Source organism: Lepisma saccharinum, chromosome 12 (genome assembly GCF_977018435.1).
Source record: "Lepisma saccharinum chromosome 12, izLepSacc3.1, whole genome shotgun sequence".
Taxonomy (NCBI): domain Eukaryota; kingdom Metazoa; phylum Arthropoda; class Insecta; order Zygentoma; family Lepismatidae; genus Lepisma; species Lepisma saccharinum.
In genome coordinates, this window is record NC_139240.1 from 57,648,552 (window position 1) to 57,672,648 (window position 24,097).

General features: G+C 35.1%; 1 protein-coding gene across 24 annotated transcripts in view; it reads left to right on the forward strand.

The window, feature by feature from the left end:
• LOC145996124 (coiled-coil domain-containing protein AGAP005037) overlaps positions 1-24,097 on the forward strand; it is a 1,065,133-nt gene that overhangs the window by 977,732 nt on the left and 63,304 nt on the right. For 17 of the 24 annotated variants that reach the window (XR_014442750.1, XM_083132404.1, XM_083132407.1 and 14 more), the window contains 7 exons: positions 759-866; positions 12,882-13,039; positions 16,443-16,490; positions 17,547-17,594; positions 18,088-18,177; positions 22,273-22,335; positions 23,931-24,014. Coding sequence is in view for 23 of the 24 variants with exons in the window: in XM_083132404.1 (XP_082988530.1) it covers positions 759-866; positions 12,882-13,039; positions 16,443-16,490; positions 17,547-17,594; positions 18,088-18,177; positions 22,273-22,335; positions 23,931-24,014 (599 nt within the window). In the remaining variant the exon portion in view is untranslated. The remainder of the gene's footprint in view (positions 1-758; positions 867-12,881; positions 13,040-16,442; positions 16,491-17,546; positions 17,595-18,087; positions 18,178-22,272; positions 22,336-23,930; positions 24,015-24,097) is intronic. The other 7 variants (XM_083132413.1, XM_083132427.1, XM_083132410.1 and 4 more) reach the window with 6 other exon arrangements.

Consider the following 24,097-nt stretch of genomic DNA (forward strand, 5'->3'; position numbering starts at 1 on the left):
TATATATATATATATATATATATATATATATATATATATATATTGTTACATAATTCTGAACATAAAAAAGGTACATGTATGCCATTTGCAAAAAACACTTCACATATCGCAGCCTTTAGTTCATCCAGTGTATGAAGACGAGTAGTAAACACATGCTCCTTTAAATATCCCCATAAAAAGAAATCATACACCGACAGATCTGGCGATCTTGCAGGCCAGTTCATATCGCCGTTCCAAAGTGGTCTCGTAAAGCGGCGATCGATATCTTCGCTGTGTGAGCTGTAGCTCTGTCTTGCTGAAACCATGTGGATTCATTCACTGCATACTTCTGTAGTTTATTCGTGAGAAACGTTTCAATCACGTTCACGTACTGTTGTGATTTTTGTAATATGCTTTCACCACGAAAGCACAATGCTCCCCTGACCACTGCTCCATAGCAACTGAAATGGCATTGTCTACACAACAATCTCATGGTCTTACAGCGTTGCCAAATTTAACAAAGACCTTGTACTATGTTATTCAAAATCTCCCACTCCCGCACGCCACCCTGTATTAACAAACTAAAACTTATATACTTACCCATATACATGTGAATGTTTTTTTAAGCTTCAAATAAATCTTGTATGTTATTCCCAAGCTAATCTGTCTAGAATGTATTAGTTTAATTGAAATAACTTCAAGAGTAACATTCTTGTCCATTTTTTTGCACCTGGAGTAGCAGAGACAAGTGAAATTCACTTAATCTTTTTTGATATCAGTGATACAGAAATGATAGACGACTCTTACAATCTATATGGTATGAAGATGTCTGGTGGGAGGATACCCCAAAATCGTCAGTTTCCTGGTGTGCCGTATGATGCCACTCGGTAGGATTTATAGTTTACTTATTTCATGCTTTTTGTAATGTGTTTTATCGTCTTTATTTTTGTAATTTCTTCATTTCATGCTTCATAATAGCTTCAGTCCTCTTTCCCCTCTTTTTTTCAAAGTTCTTCACTAAAAGATACATACAGTTATGTACAGGGTGTGTACTGATAAAATTTGACAATCTGTAGATGGGTTGTCAATTCTTGCAGCCCAATATTGCAAATTGTTAACCATTGCAAGAACTGAGGGAACTTCACCAGTAAACCAAATATGCAACCAAAATAACACGTGTGTTTGAGTGATGTCTGCTCTGCTATTTTGTAGGTGTTTAAGCAGGTCCATGCGTAATAATTAGTTACTTATGCGTAACAAGATTTGGCAATGTAACAGCAACTCTCTATACCAATTGAAAAGCTATGAGCAATTAGTCTGTTAATCAAGTGCACATGACCTCCCCATGGCAGAGTGATTAGCATAGCATGCTACAATGCCAAGGGTCCCAGGTTTGAATCCCGGCATGCTTGTGTCCCTTGATTAATTTCATCACTCATCTTCGACATCACGATTACCCAAAAGTGGCAGAAAAGTGACACTGTGTGTGTGTGTGTGTGTGTGTGTGTGTGTGTGTAATGAGTAGGGGTGTGTGAGATTGGGAAAGTCCAAGAAAGTCCCTCAAGGGGTACAGAGATCAATCCCAGGTAGAGGCACATTGCTCAGTGTTTCCATTCCACTTTAAACTGGATGTCCAGTTCTGGTTTTCTTATCTGAACATAAATTGGGACACTAATAAACTTTTGAAAAGTTTGAGTCGAGATTGAGATAAGACCGAGAACAGACTTTTACAACTCAAGGCAAGAATGAGAAGGACCCCATCCCGATACCATTCCTATAGTTGAAATGGAGGAGGAACATTTCCTACAAAAGAAAAGAATGAATGTTTGGTCGCAATTTTAATTTATTAACTTTTGGTTTCCAGTTTCATTAAATATCAAATAAGCCTAGAACAAGGTTATGGTTACCATGTGGAAATATGTTTTCGAATAACCATAAAATCTGAAGAAATAAAAATTTATTATGTACTGTTCTAAAGCAGAATTTCTCATGCTTTTCCCCATATATATAGAGGGTGTAGAGTTCGAATTCAGTACCCCCTTCAAATGAAAAATGTTTCTGTGCCACTGCCTGCACACATGTTCGTGCATACCAAAAAGTTTGTGGTGTGAGTTTCTTAGATATCAAATTACAGAGCCGACAGGTCTGTTATTATTTAAACAACTTACGTTAATTTTGGTGGCAGGTCATCAAAATTAATGTAATGAATTCAGAAATAGATGTATATAGCATGTTTATAAGATAACATTTTTTTCCATATCTTAGAACAAATTTGAATGTACTGTTGCTGTAGCTTCCAGATGCCACTTGTTTTGTGTTGTTTTAAAGATGACTGTCTTGCCAAGCCTTGTAAAAGCATGCATAGACCATTAATCAGGAAGTTTTGGGTTACCGCATCAAGTGCATTTCACAAAATAGAATGTTGCCAGTTTCTCTACTTGAGATGCAGAGATTTTCTGAACTACCTGGAAGATTACGGTGTGTGTGTCTCTGTGTGTCTACACAAGGGATAGTTGGAAAAGAAGTTTCCCTAGTCTGCCATCTGCAGAGAGTTTTCTTCTGGAGACAGAACATGACATGAGCAGAAACAGGCATCAGTACACTATTTTTCCACGTAGTCCCCAGCAACATTCAGGTACTTGTACCGCTTCAAAAGTATCAAGAAACCCTGTTCATAAAACTGCATGATCTGTTTGTGGATGAAGTTGAGTATGGCAGCTTCCACTTTCGTGGTTCTGGGGCCTTCTTCAGAACAGGGACAGTTCGTGGTTGTCCTCTCTAATAACTGTGAATGGCTGCCTGGGTCTTGCATCATCCATCAAACTCTTTCGGGCATCTCAAACTTGCTGATGCCATCGCCGCACCATTTGACATTACGTGAGAATCATACACTTCCACCTGCGATGCCAAGGGTCTCGGGTTCGAATCCCGGTCAGCCTTGGTTGTTTGTGAATGTCCATTCATCAATTTCATCATTTCATCACTCATCCCCATCTTCGCAAATTAGCCAAGAGGCACAAAACGCGAAGTAAAATAAACTAAATCAATCAATCAATCATACACTTCCATCAGCCGGTTCCGTACCGGAAGTCCCACGTGCCCATTCATAGCGAACAGCAGTTCACACATCATCCTTTGTACAAGATTGCAACACACCTCTGTTCTTCATGCCAGCCAGGCAGAAACTTTTCAACCTTTCCTGTCTTCAACACAGCAGTGCACTGGCGCTTTCTGGAAATACACATACGGGAATCTTTTTTTCCAACTATCCCTCATGTATCGCACAAAAGTCCCAGTAAAGGAATTGTATTCAACCTTATAAATAGAATTGCACACTAAAATTATCACGAAAAAATGGTCTTAAGCATATTTATTCAGCAGTGGAATTGTCTGATTATACTGCATTGTTGTGTGTCACGGTGTTGCGTGACTTCAAAGTTCACGAAGTAAAATTTAGTGTTTTATTTGTAGGATTGAGTCAATACCCATGCCATTGTTGGAATTTAATCCTCAATAGCGGTTGATATTTTAAAGAACGGTGTCTTGTAAGCAATATCTCAGATTTGTTCCACTTTGCTTTCAAAGCTGGTAACATTTGGAAATAATGCAATACATTTTCTGAGGTTTTAACACTTATTTTCACAAATGTATATAATAGTACAGTACAATCAATTTTCTTTCTTTCAAATTCTCTATAATTAGGGCCTCCCCGATGGTGCAGTGGTAACGTCGTCACCTTGTAATCAAGGGGTCCCAGGTTTGATACCCGGTGGAGGTACATAGTGGTTCAAATTCCACTTTAAACTGTAGGTCCAGTCCCGATTAGCCTTACTGTGCATAAAGTGGACTTAAAAACATCAAACATCAAATCAGTTAACGAAAAAAACATTATCTATTGTATATCTTGAACTTTCCATTCTGAAGTTATTTACATAGCCACATTGGCTTGAGAAAACTTGCAAAATAAATATTAATTGCAAATTTTGCTGTGTGAAAGTGCCATATTCTATTTTCCACAATCTGCATGACACACTGACTCCAAAAAAGTCATGGTGGTATCAAATATCACGATGAAGATGGATGACGATTTCAACAAACACCATAAGGTTCCAGGCCTTACCCAGGGTTTCAACCCAGGGCCCTTGCTTCAAAGCATGTAATTCTAACCACTCCAAATGGAGGCAAGCAACAGTGTTGCCAAACTGGATGAAACGATCAATGCATGCTCATTTAAAATGGGGATAGAATTTGAGTCCTAGATCAAATATCTGAATTTCCTTTCATCTTTTGAGGCTCTGATTCAGAGTTTCCGGTACCTGTTCCTCGAATCCAGAAATTCCGCCACCCAGACCTTGAATTCTAGCAACTGGACCTCTGATCCCTGTACCTGGACCTCAGATCCAGAAATTCTGGTGGCTAGGCCTCAGATCCAGGAATTCCAGTATCCCTGAATGCCATATTCTGAATTCAATATTGAAATGCTGGATCTTAAAAGATTCAGAACCACCCATTTCTAACTTAAAACACATGTTTCAGAGAGTAAGGAGAGATACGAGGGTGGTTTGAAAAGTAAGGTAAACAACACAGAGATGGCAACACCGTAATCGTAATCAATGCACGATCGATAAGTTTGATCCTTCAAACGAGCCCTTGCAGAGTTTCAACCCAGTGCATTGTGAGGTTATTGTTTGATCACGCAAAGTAGGTGAACGTGCAAGCATTTTAAAAAATGATGGACAAAAAGGAGATTTGTGCCGTGACAAAATTTTATTTTCCAAGGGGAAAACAGCAACCCAAATGAAAAGAAGGTTATATCTTGTCCTTGGCAAGTTTTCCTCCTCATTTATAATACTACATTTGTGGGTTGCTAACTTTAAACGTGGCCGAATGAACACCGAAGATGAATCATGCAGCGGACACCTAAGTGATGTGACAACTTCGGATATGGTGATTGAGATCCATAAAATAGTCTTGAGTAAATAAAGATCAGGGAGATAGCAGACCTAGTAGAGATATCAACCGAATGCGTTTTTAATATTTTACACAAACATTTAGGCATGCGAAAGCTTTGTGTGCGACGGCTGCCACGTTTGCTTAAAAAAAAAAAAATCCTCTTCCACCAGAAGAATTTTCCTGTTCAAACGTCAATGGTTTCTACGGCTAAAATCCATGAACTTAAGTTCGAATTGTTGAATCATCTGCCCTATTCGCCTGATCTAGCTCTCTCTGACTTCCATTTGTTCCCTAACCTCAAGAGATGGCTCGAAGGACAATGATTTTCCAATAACAATTAAGTGATTCATGCTGTGAATGGCTATTTTGCAGACCAGGAGAAATCATTTTATAAGAACGGTGTAATGGCTTTGGAACAACGTTGGACAAAATGTGTCGATCTCAATGCAGACTATGTTTAAAAATAAATACAAGTTGATCAAATGTATTAGTATTTTCTTATTCATTTACCTTGCTTTTCAAACCATAAAGGACTAATTGATATTGAGAACTTCAGTCTAGATTGTACAGTAAGTAAGAAACAAGAGTATGTTAATGTCATCCAGCCACAGTCGTAAGTCAACATTCTTTACTGCTAAGGTTCTCCGACTTAGATTTTAACAATGATACAATTATAACACTAAAGTAGCCAAACACATTGCAAAACAAACTAAGTGTGTTTTGTGAAAACTTGCAGTTCTGGTAGAGAAATCTTGTTGCAAAAAGACCAATTAAGAATGAGATGGACCTAAGGGAAATCGGTAGGGATGGAAAAGAGTATATAGAACTTGCTCAAGATAGGGAAAGATGGAAGGCCTGTATTGCTGCAGCCATGGACCTTCGGGTTTAAGAAGGCTAGGGAGTTAGTTAGTTAGTTAGTTCTAAATTGATCCAATGAAGTTGATGGAATAATAAAATTAAAAAATTATGTATTAACTTAAGTGTTATAGAGTGTTATAGGCTGGTTATGCTATCATGGCTACCAAATTACATCAGCATCTTAATGGATGAGTACTGGGGATAAAGGAGTTGGAGTGTGGTGCTTACCACATCATATTCACATTCTATCTATGTATCTTCATGGACTAGTGCAAAGTTTGTTTTAAATTTACTTTATTATTAGGCTAATCGGGATTGGATCTTAACAGTGGGATCTGTACCACTGTGCATTGTGCATCCACTGGTGGAATGAACCTAGTATGAACATAGATCCAGAACCTATGAAATATTTTTCAGGGTTGTATCTTATTTTGAAGAAGAGTTGCTGTAACTTGTACCTGAGATAACAAAATGCTGTGAATTTGGTGACAGATGGTTCATGACTTGGTATAGTATGGCCAATAAGAATGCTTAAAAATAGAAATTTTGATATGTAGGTTACAGAAATATAAATAGCAGGACTCCCAATTCCCTACACTTTCATTTCCAAGTCAGTACTATTTTTAATACACAACACTTGGAGGATTTCATGAGAACTAGATGTAGTTAGAGTATAGTACCGAGTGTAACTTACATATCTACAACATGCACTACCATGATACTACTATACCTATTGCTAGTGTCAATGTTTCAGTCTGATAGAAGGCATAAGTGGCCTCTGCCACAGAAATTAAGAGAACATTTACAAGTAAGTTTTGTGAAAATATTTCTAGTACTCAATTACATCTTCTAATTATCAACCACGTTTTTTATTCCCTGTAACATGAATAGAAAATGTAGGTGGCAAAACTGTTCATCAGTATCGTATTCCTTTTTTTTTTCCACATTGAATGTTTTAAGGGATGGAATTGTGCCAATGCTAAAGCGCGCATTGTCTTCTGCTTATTGGCATATTAATTTCAATTTATATTTCTCCAAATTGTGAAAAACAAGAGGTGAATGGACAATTCACCTACTATTACTTTTGCCATCGGTTGTATAATGCCAAATTTTAATCTTCCACCACTTATTTTGCACTTTTATCATTGTGTCCAGAGACAAAATTATATAAGTTAAACAATTACATTTTTTTAAATTCATTATTAAAAAAATTCAATCAAATGAACAATTATGGAGAATTTTAATGCTTAAAATATGATTCCCAATTGGAGATTGCCATGTATCAGTGCACCAGTACTCTTATTGCATCATGACTCTCATCTTAAATAATTCCCAGTGCGGATGAACAACATATTGGCACTTATTTTTATCACCATATAAAAGCATTGGTACTCTACTGTTTTTAGAACCTGCTAAAAATCAATGCTGTTTTGGTTGATTGATTTAGTTTATTTTACTTAACTTTTCTGCCACTTTTTGCTAATTGCAAAGATGGGGTTGAGTGATGATGTGATGAATTGGATGAATGCCCAGACCAGGATTCTAACCCAGACCCCTGGCATCGTAGCGTGGTGTGATAACCACTCCAACATCAATAAATACAATTTTTGGTTAATGAATATGTGAACAAATTTAGAATTGTGAAGGAATATATATCGTAGTCATTTGAATTTATTGGCATATTTTGAAATACATCAGTTCTATAATTAATTTTATTACTATCTATAAGAAAGGCAAGTTGTTGGGTTTGGAAATGTAGATTTTATTCAGTGTATTCATGTAAAGTATTTTGCTATGAACTTGCAACCATTTTTGGCTTTCTACATTGCATTCTTTCCTATATACCCATGTCTATCTTTTTCTTTCTCTCTGTGTCTATGTTTAAAATTACCCAAAGCCATGTCAATAAATTTATAAGGAAATTATTCAGTTTACATAAAGAGTGAATATTAAATGTATAAGGAACTGGAAACTAAAAATAGAATTCCATGTATCAAGATTGTATTACTAGAACATAATTAGTGTTAACATTTAATATATTGCCAGAATCTCATATAGATGTAATTTATAATTACTCATATTTGTATTATTAGATATGTAGTTTACAATGCATGGTTGCTCCTGTGCATACCATATTTTTCAAACATAAGAATTTCTAGATTACATCATTCACATATAGCACAATTATGCAAGAAACTCAGTATCTCACTTTTAGTGTATTGTGTGCCATTAACCACTGCATGTTTTCTTACATATAAAAGAGTTCTTTTTTTTAACATTCACTAAAATTGCTACTACAGATGAGTGAAAAATGTGTAAAATATTTATCACCACCCATCCCTACACACACGCATGAAAAATTGAAATTTAAAATTTAGCCATAGCAGCTCACAGATAACCATAGTCCTATTAAATATTTTTTTAACTTAAAAAAATAATCACTCCCACAATTTCAGTTTTTTTTACCACAACGATACATCATGTTGTCTGCACAGACAATTTCATTTGTTGAATGTAAATGTTTTCAGCATTTGTGAAATATGTGCATATGTTAGATATTTTTTCACAGATGTGAAGTGTAAGGAAATGTATGGTATTTTCATCAATGTAGTTTTTGTTACTTTGTTTATAAATTGTAGGTGTTGGAATTGTAGAAACAGTAATAAATTCATATTTTCTTTGTACCCATAGATTAGTTTATAGTCTGCCTCTGTGTTGGATTCTTTGTTGATCAAATGCCCATTTTGTGTGTGTGAGTTAGAGCATGTACAATCTAAGATGAATTTTCTTATTAGAATGTTAACTTAGATTTTTCATTTATTTTTCGTTTTCATCTTTCTTTTCTATACCAAGTTGTAGTTTTGTATTAACAAATACCTTATTACATGTGCAATGATAAGAATAAAATTATTTCTAAATGATGGGCTACGCAGGAGCCCAGTGGTTAGCACTCCAGCCTTTGGTGCAAGCGATCCTGGGTTTGATTCCTGGTAGGATCTCCAAATTTCAATGTTGACCCAGCATCAGAATTGTAATTAGGGAGCAAGGTCTGGTCTTGAAAGCCAGAAAATAACAGTAAAAGGAATCGATGCGATAACCACGCATCACAGTGCTTGGAAAGCCCTGATCCTCAGAGAACTGTTGTGTTAATAACAATTAAATCCTTCCCAAACATGCAGTTGTAGGTAGTTCTCTGCAACTTTCTTTCGTTTTGGGAGGGGGGAGAAGGGGTTATGTATGTGAAACATAAAAAGAAAGATACACACTATAAATGCATTCTCACGTTCCTCCCCCTCCACTTAGTATTCTTGGAAACAAATGTAAATTTTCACCCCTCCCAGGGATAAATTTATCCCCCATAACAATATAACAGATTTGTAATACAAACTTGTACAAATACAGGTGTCGTAAAAGTTACGTACATTTGTAACTTTTGTACATAGAGAAATGAACCTTACACTGGGTATTACATTTGTCAAATGTGGATATTTTTTAAACATTAAAGAAGAAAACCATGCTCTACATGAACATTCATTATGCAGAAAAAGTTACTAAAGTGTAAAAAAAAAGAAAAAAAAGAAAGTTTTTGTACCAAGCAAAAACAAACATAGGTAAAAGCAAGTTGTGGAGTTGCTTTCAGAAGTTTTTGATGTGTATTGATGGTCTGTGTGGGTATTTATCGAATTCATAAAAGAATGATAATTTTTTATGCATTTATTATAACTAGGTCTAGGATTTTCATGACTTAGCATATTATTTTTGGTAAGGGTGATGCTAAATATATAGAAATTCATATTGTGAAGAAACTAATTGAATTAAGGTGCTTTCTAATGGCATATTTGGCCATTTCTACATTATAAAGCATATTTTGATTAATTTTTCGGTCATATTCAGCATATTTTTGCTTTTTAGAGAATATACATTCATTTTCCAAGTGGATTTGTTTCTACTCTCATGTTCACTCGAGTTTTTTTTCTTCTTTTTGGACTGCAGCAACATCTTTTTTTCATTTTTAATTGAAAATATACAAAGTTTTCATTGTGCATTTCAACTCATCAGGGCCCATGAAGTGAACTAAAACTAGTATGTACCTAGATATATGAATACATTTCAGCATAAGTTGGATATTGATGTTTGAAACAGTCTAGTTATAAGGACATATTTTTCAAATTGTTGTGCATATTTTGAAAAATTTTAGGTCATAAGAGCATATTTTGGTGATTTTTAATTATAACATTTTCATTAAAAAGTATGTTTTTTAAAAAAAATTCGAGGTGTGCTGGCAACATTGGTCATATCAGAAGGCAGTACAGTTATGCCTAACAATTGCCTGTTAGTCAATCAATAACCAGATGAAAGCAGAGAGTTGAAATTTATCGTACAAAAACTAACCTAACCTACTTCAAACTGGAAAAAAATCCTTGTTTGCCTCTCCTGGAAAGAACACTATGGATGCCCCTGGGGCTATGGCTGTTGAACTTCCAAAGCTGCGAATGTAAGCCATGGAAATTTGCTAACATGCTGCTTTCTTGGAACCAAGAAGAGGAACATGGAGTTTATGGGGAAAATGTAAAATCAACATTCCACTGCATGTGGTGCATGTATATGAGTGTGAAAAGTTGTATACTTTGTAGGGATAGTGCTTGTTGGCACATACTCATTAAACGAGTCAATTGTGCTGTTCTTAGTTTTTTGTCTTAAAAATACATTAAGTAATATTGGAGATGGATTGTCAAGATTGGATTGATTTTTGCTGTGAAAAGAATACATGAAAGACTTGATTAATCTGGTTTATTTTACTTCACATTTCTGCCACTTTTGACTAACTGCAAAGATGATGATGAGTGATGATATGATGAATTTGATGAAGGGACACATCCATGCCCAAGCTGGGATTTAAACCCAGGATCCCTGGCATCGTAGTGTGCTGTCCTAACTATTCCACCATGGAGGGAGAGATATTCTTGTGGAACTGGGTGTGCAGAGCTGTAATGAAATTCTGTGGTGTAGCGGTTAGGGTGTAGCTTCCAGCTAGCATTCCCCCTAACTTTGAGAACTGGAATAGACAAATAAGACATATTGGTGACCAGTTTATCAATAAATTTCCTGATAATTTTTCTATTAATAGCCTGTAATTTAGTGCAAATTTCTGCCATTTTTTAATATTTTTATTAACACAAAGATGATATTCATGCACACTGGTTTTGCAAAGTAAATTTCTAAATGAACATCATTTACAGAACTTTGTTTTTACAATGTATACAACTTTTATTTTTGCTAATTAGTGTTACTCTGCCTTCTATGTACTATTTTTTATTAACAGCTCAATCTTATATTTACCTGATGTTCTTACCTGCACCAATCCCATCTATCCTCTACACGAGAAAATATATGATCTATAAATGTTCATAATGTTAGACCAATCTGTCAATTTTTCTTCATAATTTCAATTACGTTTAATTGTAATTGTAACTGCAAAATTCTGTTATTTATTTTCATGGACAAGAAAGCTTTATACATGTATACGGTTCTTACATTGTATTGTTTTCTGCCACGAAGAAGCAGACACAGAGAAAAATCCATGGCGAACCTGGGATTTGAACTTGTAACCTTTGCTGGTGAGATCATGTCGCCGGCTGAATACTATTTTGTCGTATGTCCATCTGCACTAACGGATTTCAAAATACACTGCAAGATTTGCATGAGCATTTTATTGAAATAACCCATGGGGCAACAGCCCATTGAGAGTCATTAACTACCTACTGACTGCCGGCCTCTCTCCCACCTGACCCTACTCATTCTCACCCGAGGTGCAAGATCATCCAATCAGTTACGGGGTGATGTGTGGTCAGCACGACGAATCCGCTGTCGTTGTTGTAGGTTTTCACGACCGGGTTACGCTACTCTTTTGTAGCTCACGATGGTGTGTGATCACAGGTCCCATGCACTGGCCAAAATCTCAGGAGGAAAGTTGTTATGCTTCACCCTAGGAGATTTGAACCAGCAGATCCCGTTGCCTGCACCCAAAACCTGATGGCATAGTGGTAAAGCTCTTACCTTATGATCAAGGAGTCTAGAGTTCCATCTCCAGTGGAGGCATGGTGATTCAGATCTAGGGTGACCATACGTCCCATTTTGACCAGGACAGTCCCATTGCAGAGGCATATCCTGGCCCCGTCCCATCAATAGTATTAAAAGCCCACTATTTGTCCCGTTTCATAGAACTCTAGGAGTAAACTTGAAATATAGTCTAAATTTGAGAGTTTCATGCAAATAATTATAATAAATGTTGGAATTTTGAAACTAGCATAATGGCAACACTGTGGGAAAACAGCTGGACTGCTTTTCAAGTACTTCATAACAATCAAAATGTTGCATGGTTTTGTGTGTGTTTCATTACTTGTAGAACAGTGAATAAGGATGGCCAACAGACCTGCAACAATTTCTGCATCTCGACACAAACTTAAAAGACAAAGCTCACATTGTGCATCAATTACGTAGAGTAAGTTTTGAGGAGAATAAAACTGTTCTCAAGAAGACTGGTTCTTCTTATAAATACTGGCATTACTCAACTTCAGAGTAGGTTATTTTATCTATGCGTACGACTAAGAATGAAGGAACCAGAAACACTATGTACATGTAAGTCATACTGAGATTATAATAATTAATAATTTTTCACAACAAGAGATTATATTTAATATATTGTTTATGATGTATTATTTATGTGAATAAAAATAATACGTTATTAGTTTTTCAAGGGGGGGGGGTTAAATTGATCTCTCTGAGATGTCACATTTTGGGGGCAAAAAAATTATGGTCACCCTATAGAGATCTCACTCTAAACTATAAGTCCAGTCCTGATTAGCCCATCTTACGATACTACTTTGACACATACTAGACAAGGAGACAGATTTCAGTTTAATATACTTGAAGAGAGAATATATACCGCAAGCTTAACCTTAGACCTTCCTGTACCATCTTTATCTTCTCCACTAGTATTAGTGTAATTGACATTATCTATACAAACTTTTGAAAACAAGTTACATTCTTATACAGAGTGATTTCAAATTTCATGTACATTATTTTCATAGGATGCGAGTAGAACACATGGAACGTCAGTTGGCGAATCTAACAGGACTGGTACAAAAGGCATTAACCCAAGGAAGACCTACCCCTGGGCGTGATGTAGTGGACAATGCTGCACGAGAATACCTTCAAGTGCCTGGTCCTCGAGATGCCTACAGAAACGGTAAGTACCCATTATTTGCATGCACTGAAATCTATGTGCTGCCCATTTACCTGGCTATATCATAATGAGGAAACTTGGCATTTAAATATCTTTGTATGAATATTTGCAGTTCTTCAGGTGTTAAGTGCAGAAGATCTAATCAGTCTGTTGTACTTGAGTTTGTCATACATACACTGATGTGTGTCAGTGTAATCAAACCTGATAATTATCTGAAATGGTGATAAAGATATATAAGTCAGGATTGTTAAAAGTCCAGGAATTGTAAATAAATACATTTCTGGTTCAGGAGAGAAAGTCAACAAGCGTATGTGGGTTCTGTACCGTAAAGAACCTTATTATAATTAAAGTATTTCAATTCGGTCCCGGAACCTTTTTTCTGGACCATTTCAAATGAAACTATACACAACTTGGACTGAATTTATATTGTGCGAGAAAAGAAGGTTCCGGTCCCTTAACAGAAGCAAATAGAACTCATTATAATTTATGGATTCCTGGATTTTTACAAACTTTGATATAAGTACCACACATTAAGAAAATAAGCATTTTCTATTTCAGCTGTGACACTATATTATTTAGAATTAACCATCCTATAAGGTGTGGCATTAAAGACGGGGGAGGTACTTGTTTTAAACTCCACAGTACATCTCAATAAAAGCGGTAATAATAATAAGACAAATTATTATATACGTGGGTTGGAGATTTAATAGTGGCAATACTGCTGTATTTATGTCATGAAATGGAACCGGTGTTTCTTGCTAATACCACACATTAGTTCGATACCTAACCTAGTGAGTAGACTGTTCCTTCCAACACTAGGCGCATGTGCAGTGATGCGAGAAATAGAGAGTATCGTTGGGGTTGGCGATCTAAAGTTGGTGTAGTCAGAACCCCACTAATGTGAAAGTTATAGCGATTCTCGTGTACGACTTTGATGGTGTTATCTTAACGCATTCCGTACTTCAAGGACAGACCGTCAATGAGCAGTATTACTGTTCTTTTTTTGGAACATAACCTACGACCTGCATTTCGAAAGAAGAGGCGACACTTTCTGCTGAATCCTCGCATCATTTTGCAGGACAATGCTCAAGTGCATGTAGAGCAACCTGTGGCTGATTTGTTAGTTTGATGGGACTGGCAGGTGCTCTACCATCCCCCATACTCCCTGTCCCTGGGACTTTGATTTGATCCCTGAGTTGAAGGAACCACTTCATGGCATTCAGAGATACTTCAGTCAATAGATCACCCCATTTGAACCATCAAGAGAACAGGTGCTGCTACAGGTATACTACGAATTCCACATCGCTAGCAACAGGTTGTAGACAATGCTGGTGACTACATCGAAGGGCTGTAAAAGTTTCACAGAGGTATCTCTTTTGTATCATCTGTAAATAAATAGTTGCCACTATTACATCTCCAACTCACATACATGTAGTAGGGATGGGATGTATTATTTGATGCTCTCTCTATATCAGCTAATATAGGAATATCTGGATGTCAGTAAGATTAGCTTATAAAAAAAGAAAATATCTATTCTCATAGTGCCATCAACAACAATTGAAGAAATGTAGATTCCCAATATTTATTTATCACTTTTTAAATAAGATTTTTAAAAATATTATTTTGAATATTTATATTGTATGAATGGAAATTCCATTGAGTTATTCATAATGGGAAACATGTATTGTATTTATTATGATCATTTACCATAGTTGTGGAATATTTATCCTGTATTTTTATGTATGCTTAGATAAGTTCATAAAATTATCTTTATTAATCCCATATTGACACTTAGTCAATTGTGTAATTGACAATTGTGAAGATGTGGCACTTACAATGCAAGAATTTGGCTTTTCATAGATTTTTCAATCTAGTAAGCTACTTACCTTACTTTATAAATAAGAGCATAGTTTTCAGTGTTAGATTTTATTGCAGAAAGTATGCTTACTTGTAGATATTAAGTCATGACATCCAATAGAGTAATTTAGTAAATATTACTTGTGTGTATGTATGTATATATAAGTGATAAATGTCATACACCCTTTCAATAACAAATTCTGTCTCTGTTCTCTTCATCTAAATAATATTCAATGGATTACACTTACAGCGTAATAGTAGAAAGATCATCTAAAGATTCACATATGTTGGCTTTCCCTTCCTACTTCTATTTGTTGTGCACACAAAAGTATAATAGTTTTTTCCAACAATCAAGTTGTACCCGTGTGCAATACCTTTGAGTGTATTTTTTCCATTCCATAGTCATTGTATGGTGGTGTAAAAATCTAACTTGCATGCTTAATTAATAATGCATTTATGTAAATGACTCAAATTAACAGAAGTAAAAACATTAAATTATGAGATAAACCACACTTGGAATTCCGAATTTGATATTTCTTATAAATTATTTACGAGAATAAACAGAAACAGTGAATAGCCACTTCGTAACAAGATTTACTTTTTTTTCTCCCTTAACATGGCAATTTTATTTTAAATACTCTTTGTGCATTTTGCTTGATGGAGTTAGTCAATAATATTTCTTTTCATTGTCAAGAACATTTGTTTCTTATTGCTTAATAATTATGTTTAGTTACCTTAAGGAAGAGATAAGCATATAATGTTTAATGTTAATCTCTTAAGCTAAAATTATGTCTTCTTTTCATAAGCCTGCTTTTAAATTTATCAGAACTAAATAAACAAAGAAAGTTTAACAAACATGTTAAAACTTTATATACACATAATAATCATCACAAACATTGTCGCACATATACTAGGGATAGCCAAACCCTGATAAAATATTATCCAGATTTCAAATATACAAATATCGGATATTTTGATATCTGGATATACAGATTATCTGGTTATCAGAATTAACCGGATATCCTAATTGCCAGATTATCCAGATACTTGAATTGTATAGATTTTCTACAAATCCGTCATCCAATCTGTTCAATCCAGGTTATCTGGATATCTACACTATCCAGATATTTGGATTATCTGAATATCTAAATTATCCAAATATTCAGATTATATGGACATCTGATCTGGATATTATCTGGATTATCCATTGCATCCAAAATGGATATCAGATAATTTAAAATCTGGATATTTGGATTATTCAGATATTCAGATTATCTGGATTATCCATTGTATCTGAAATGGATATCAGATAATTTGAAATCTGAATATCCATTATCCAAATTTTGTTACCATTCCTAATATATACATGTGGACATGCACACATCAAGAAAGAAAATTTTTAAAAAGTAATGCCTTATTTCTAAACTGCTTGCTCCTATCCTAACATCCTTCCTCTATATTAGCTAATGCTTTTTTGTAATCTGACAGTGTTTTTTTGTCAATGGCCAAGATTAATATCCCTTTTTTCTCTCCCTGTTTTGATTTTCAGCGGATGAGTATGATAAACAGTCTAGTTCAAGCTCAGCCTCTCTCCCAGGTTTGTGTTCTTAGATCCCTCTGATAATTTAGAGCTGTCGCAAATTAATTAACACTAACGAACATGAACAGTCCCGCACTGTGGCCGTGCGGTCTAAGGCATCGTGCTTTAGGTTTCGGCTAAGGGATGCACGCAGGTTCGAGTCTCCTGGGGGAAACATAACAAATTTTCGCCCAATGTATGGGACCAGTGGTCACCCACCATCATGAGGAAATTGGGGGGGTTACGAAACGTAACCCGGTTACTGAAACCTACAACGACGATTGGGGGTTTGTCGTGCTGACCACACATTGCCCCATAAGTAGCGAGGCCGGCAGTCACGGGCTGTTGCACCACGGGTTATGATTTAATGAACATGAACAAGCGGAAACGCTCATTCATGCCAATTTTTTAATAGCTGAAATTTAATTTTACAAATAAATCTTGCAATTTGATTATATTTAACGGAGATGTTACCATCACTACCACATTTACGAGACACATCGCATACTGCCCTGCCCTTTGGAAAATTGAATTTGTATAATACATGTTTCTTAGTGTTGTGTAATGTGTGAAGCTCTTAATCCTATTATTTCCATTATTTTGTTCTTCCTCTGCTAGAGAAACAATTGAGAAAAAATGCTTTATAATCCCATGAAAACAATTCACACATTAATATGTGCAATCATTGCATGCTATTCTCTTGTGATAACTTGAAATATCATTGGCTTTATTTTTATCAATTACAATAAGGCACAAGTATGATGTATTTAGTTCAGTATAGAGAATAATATTGTAAAATATATATTTTTACTGACTTTGCTTTTTAACATTAGAGGTAAGAGGTATCAAGTTACTTCTGAATAGAATTAAAGAATGAAAGAAGCTAATGAAAAAGTTAATGAATATGGAAATGCGTTTTTCTTAGATTATGCTTTGATAAAACAAAAAAATCACGCAAAGTTTTTGGCTTTACTAGTTAAATGTAAAAAAATAAATATCAAAATTTCATGACACATTTTTTTTATCCTTTAAAAAATACCAACCCTAATCCTATGGTATGTTGCTTACTTGCAGATGAGACATATTTACGGCCTGACACCAAGCCACCCAAGCTAGGCAAAGGTAGTGCTTGGTTTTGTCACTGTTGTTTGTGTTTGCTTTTTTGTATTAATTTTATTTATCAGTTTTTTTTACATTAGTATCGCATTTTTTGTACAGTAAATCAATTTAAGCTGCCTAATGTAAAACTAAAAAGAAAGTTTTTTTGACATCAAATTGTATTTTTAGAAAAGAAACTTAAGTTTGTGAGAAATGTTATTGCACATTACTATAATTAATGTATGTATTTTTTTGCTAATTAGAATCCTCTCACCTTTTCTTTTATGGTCACTTAACAGCATTATATTTTTTCCTGTAGATGTTCGTTTTCTATTTCGTAGTGAAAATGTAGATATTCCATGCAGTATTGTGTTGTAGACAATTTGCCAAAAAAAGAACACTAAAGTAATAAATAAAAGGCAGCTCAAAATTGTTTTTAGTTTCTGTGTAAAGAAAAAAAAACTAATTTGGCGCAACTTATTACCTTGATCATGCTAATAGTTTGTGTTCCTTGCAGACAAATCAGTCTCGTTTGAAAAATCTGTGTCATTTAGCGATGAACCACCTGATATGAGCTCCCCAAAACAACACTCCCCACAACATACAGGTAATAATTAAGAACAAAACTTGTTTTATAGGGTTTTTTTTGTGTTTATGTTTGTTTTTGTGCAAAGAAAATAGTCACGAAGTAGCCGCAGTAATGGAAAAACATGTGTTTTTCGTTAATTTTAATTTTGTTCAATTTTTTGTAAAGAAAAGCCATTTCTTTATTCAAGCACTCTGTGTTGATACACAGATGCTCAAGTTGTAGTAACACGTGGAATAATGCTGAGACGAATAGTAGCTTTGCTAATACTTAAAATAAAATTGTTCTCCTTTTTTTTGCATACAATGGCTAGCACTGCTTCTGTCCAAGTTGTTTGTGCTTGCTGTCATGAGAATGATAAATATGTATATTAAAAGGAAATATGAATTTGTCTCTTTGTAGGAGAGGGGAAGCTAGATTCTAAATCATTCTGTGGCATTATCATTGACGAGTAACTGAGTGAATTCATATTTTTTGTTTGTTTTTATTAGTTTGTGCAATGGGTCATGGATGAAGAAAGGGCTTCTTCCATGTTTTATTTTCAGTTAATACTTTTTGGTGCGTTTCATGTGTGTAGGTGCGTTTCATGTGTGAGTGTGTAGTGTATACAGTGTGTCTGTAAAGTAATTATGGCTACTGCTGCTCTGAGAATATTGCCTGTACTAACTAGCGACTTCTATTTGAACCATTAGAATAGTGGTAATGTTGTCACACTGTAATCAAGGAATCTCAAGTTATATACTCAGTGAGGCACATAGTGGTTCGGATCTCCGCAAATATAATATTACATTCATGAAAGTGGAAGCTATCTGTAACTTGGAGTCACTCACCAATGATAAACGATATTTCCATGTTGGGAATTGCCTATGATTGTCTGTAGCAGAACAAGAACATTCTTACATGTATTCTTGTGAAAGTGGTTCATTATCTATCTATCTATATATATATATATATATATATATATATATAAAGTAAACTATATTTTTTATTTTACAGAAATGATTTGTATTCAAGTTTATATTTGGCTTCGCAATAAATTTTATTTATCACAATGCAAACATCTCTGCTGAAAACTAAAGTTGGACCAAAATCACACTGTTGTCTAACAGTATGTTCTTGCATTTGGCCAGCCACTTTCAGTACAGTTGGCCGAGGGTTACTTGAGATATGACCCAAACACAATACAGTGAATCAGGTAGCTGCTTCATGCTGTTGATTTGCCAGATTTGGCATCTGCAGATAACATCATATTCCCTCATGTGAAATTTCACTAATACAAGTTAACAGTACTCATTTGATGTTTCATAACTGTGCTCATCATTGTACTGAAGAAAGTATGATAAAGGCTACAAAGATGCTTTTTCAGCTAGTCATAGAACTTAATAGGGGCACTGTGTAGTGTGCTGTGTAAAAACACACACACACATGTATGACCATGTGTGTATCCATATAAGTATGGAGAAAGTCGTTTAGATTTTTTAGTATAACTGAATATCTTTTTGTATATGTTTGGCAAGGCAAGTGAATATCTCTGCTAATTGTGAGTGCTATTTCATCATAGTTTATTTTCTTGAAAGAGTATGTGTGTTGAAATGTAAGACTTTTTTTTTAGATGTGAAATGGAATTTTTCCAGTAGCATGTATGAGTTCAAAAGATTGGTGCGCATGACAGGATGCATAATGAGTGGTCACATTCTCTGTGGGGTTCTGCCGATTGATGGAAAACTTTTAAGATTTAGGTTTTTAAATAAATTGTGCATTGACGATGATCAAAAGTTTTTGGAGGAGAGAAATTCCATCCAATTGATTCTCCCCTCTCTGGTGTCAGTTTCAAAAGGGGTGAGTTAAAGATGATAAACTCCAAAAAGTATCAGCTGTTGATGTTGCTCTTTTTAAAATGTGCCCATTGCAAGAATTTTTCTGATACTTCATCATATTATCATGTAAATAGTGCATAATATTTAAGATATATATAAGAAAGAAATATTTTTCGATTGATTTGGATACTTATGCTTCGGAATTATCAGAACTAAACAACATTTCATATTTATAAATGGAAATATTAAATTCGAAAAGCAAGGTCTTTCAGAAACTAGACACTAAGCTGCAGTTTGCTTAAAATTCAAAATGACTGAAATTAACAGCACTAACCTCTTAGCAGTCTCCCCCCCCCCACCCTTTTAAATATGTTACTGCGTTTATTACACATACGAGGGCTGGGGCATAAGTCATGGCAATTATATTTATTCTCAAAGTTAAACGGTGGTACCAGAATATGACTGTACGTGCCGGAGAACATGGCACCCATAGTATGTGAACACGTCACTAGATAGCAGTGTGATGAACAGTTGCCGTACAGAGGGCAGTGGTAATTCTTTGTTGAGTCAACCGCCGTTCCACAGTGTGAACAGCGTTCATGTATCAAAAATGCCCGTTCTTCAGGAGATAAATGCCAGAGAATGCCACAGGAAGCTTGGAAGGGGGGAGGGGGTTGTAGTGTCCTACCGTAGTATGTGCCTCTTTTGTTCCATTAATACTAATGTATTCATTCTGACTTGTAAACACATGTGGCACTATACTATCTTTAAGGATGTTTTGCTTACTTCCCTATCCTACACCTGGTATACATGATCTGCATTGTTCATACATTCCACATTACAATACACTGCCCTCTTCCATTTGTATGTTTTGGATTTTTGTGCCGGCCCATATTCTCATGAAAAAAATTGTTGCCCCAACGCAAGTAACCAAAATGACTTATGCCCCAACGCAAGTAACCACAACCGTTGGGCCAACTGCAGTTTTTACATGGGAAAGGTTGGGTTTACGTTGGTTGTCAAATTGATTGGCCAACGTTTGCCCAACCATGGAAAAGTGAGTAGAATCAATTTTATAAACTACTTTCTCGTTTTAAGACAACTTTCAAGAGTGTGCTGTAAATTCTAGAGTGTAAAATAACTGACATGTAACAGTATTCATTTTAGAATATTTCAGTCATAGAAATGGAAATATATATTTTTAATAAAAGTAGAAGCTATTCTTAAATTGTAGTCACTCACCAGTCTTTTATCAGCCGCCATGGATGAAAGATGTGTTGGGAATTGCTTATAGTTTGTCTATTTAGCTGTAGCAGAACAAGAACATTCTTCCTGGTATTTTTGTGTAGAAACAATATTATGTGCAGAATAAATTCCATGAAAAGTTAAATACTAAGTAAACTATAGAAAGTTTATTCTGCTACCACTTGAAGTTACCACTTCAAAACAATGATACCATATGAATGAAAAACTGCTGTGTATTTTTATTTTTATTTTACACAAATAATTTGTATTGTAGTTTATATTTGGCCTCGCAATAAATTACATATGCATCAGAACGTTGGCCCAACGTACAAACCATGCGTTGGGCCAATGTCGGAACTATGACAAAAATTACGGTTGCCCAACGGTTGGGCGATTATTTTCAGTACGGTTGGCCCAATCTTTGACCAATCATTTTCAGTACGGCTGGCCCAATGTTTGACCAATCATTTTCAGTGCGGTTGGCCCAACGTTTGGCCGATCATTTTCAGTGCGGTTGGCCCAACGTTCGGCCGATCATTTTCAGTACGGTTGGCCCAACGTTTGACCAATTATTTTCAGTGCGGTTGGCCCAATGTTGGGCCAACCACTTTTGGTTACTTGGGAACCCTCGTATATATTCTCTTTCAAGTTCCAAACCAAATGTATGCTAAATTATATCATACTATCTTAAAGGTTATATTTGTCACAGGATACATTCCTAATTTATGGCTTGCCGTTGATTTTCATACTATCTACAAATTCTTAATATTAAGTTGGGCACATTACATGTATTATATACAATATTATTGTATGAAGATCTGTATTGAATTTGAAGATCAGTGTCACCTAAGTATCGGAAGTTTAAAATTTATGAATATGTGTGTGAGAATACAGAGAATGTGACCTTAAAATTATTACCATAATAATTTTTCTGTGTCTGTGTGAAAATGTGATAGTACGTTGTAGCTAACTTTACATCTTTCATCTTTGATTATCACAGAAAGATGAATGAAAACTTTTTTACTAACATCTATTTCTCTTACGACATGCGTAGCGGATACTAAACCTCCCAAACCAGCCATTAAGTCATCAACTCTACCTAGAACATCATCACAAGGTACTACTAGGTGTCATTTTTTTTGTGACAAGATGTTCAGCACTTTGTAACATATTGTTCTTGCCTTGCTACTTTCATTTTTGGTTTATTGTTTCTTTCTTTCTCTCTTTTTCGTAATAGTGTAAATGAGTTGATTCGTCATAGCACAATTGACTTTTCGTTCGTAGTACTAAATTGCACATTTTAGTTCCAATGAACAATGTAGAGAAGTATCTGCACAGATAGATTAGAACCAGTTGCAATTTTCATGGGAAAATAATAATAATAATAATAATTACAATGGCATGTCTACAAGCACTGTACATTAATGTTAACAATAGGCATTCCATTTTTAAAGTCACTAGAGATATATATGTGTTTTCCTAAATAAAACTTGCAGAAATTATATCATTGTTCAAGTGCAGGAATTTTCATTACAATCCTTGATTAGATCAAATAACAAAATTCAATGTTTACAAAGATATTGAAAGGGTGTAATGGGATATTGTAAGTTGCTATATTTGTTCATGCTGTTATAGTGTTGTACAATTTCTGCCCTCTGTTTTACATTATGTATGTGATTATTATGTAATATTGTTTCGGGAGTGGACATCTATGTATATATGTAAGAAGTATTTTATTTGTAGTTAGATGCTTAGATTTGCACCACAATGCTTGTAAGGTTCAGCTGATCATTGGGTTTGTCTCAACAATGGCATTTTTGAAAATGTCTGTTGTCACAAAGAATGATGTTTAGAATTATTCAAGAAGAACTGCATTAGCTGTTGTCAAGATATTTGAAATGGAGAATGGTTGCTTGCACTGAGATCACACTAATACGAGATTATCTTACATGTGAACTTACGAATTTTTGAACTTTTAAAATAAACCTCTTGTAGAGTGAATGGTGTAATTCCATCAGAATACCCTTACTTATTAGCATTTATAAATATACTGAAGTTCTTTAAATTGTTCCTATGTTGTTCTTAAAAATTGCATTAGCACTGTTGTATGTTACAAAATAATGCAAAATATTATTATTTAAGTGGCTTTTATTCTTGAGACGTTTCATTCTAGAAAGTTCTGTGGAACTCGAATGAAATGTTCCAGAAGAATGGAAGCCACTTTCAAAATAAGATTTATTATAGGAATTAGTACGAGTATCAGTATTGCTTCCTCATGGTGTAGTGGTAACATTGTCATCTTGTAATCAAGGGATCCTGGGTTCGATACCCAGTGGAGGCATATAGTGTTTCGGATTCCACTTTAAACTGTAGGTCAAGTCCCGATTAGCCTTTCTGTGCATAAAGTGGACTTCAAATGTAAAATCAATCAACAAGTATCAATAGTGATATCAGTTAAAAGTTCTCATTGGTTCAGCCATAGAAAACCGACTTACAGCACCATAAATCTATGACAAATATCTAGGCTATAGCTCTCACCATAACAGTCTAGACAGATCAAACCAGGAATATAGAGTATTTTCGTTCCACAACAAGACCTTTTCGGAAAGGTCCTTACTGAGGCAGGCTCAAGATTTAGCAGAATCTTAACAACAGGTTGAAACTTTTTGCCAACAGTGTCACTATATGAGTCATAATTCTTATCCCTTCCAGAACGAGATCGGCATAAACCTGCACCCCCTCCCAAACCTGTCTCACTCTCGCCCGGACAGTATGAAGGCAGGCATCTATATAGAGGTACTCATCTTTCAATTGCTTTTCAGCACTAACGAAACAAGACAAACTAACAGCACACAACCTGAATCACAATTTTCTCTTAA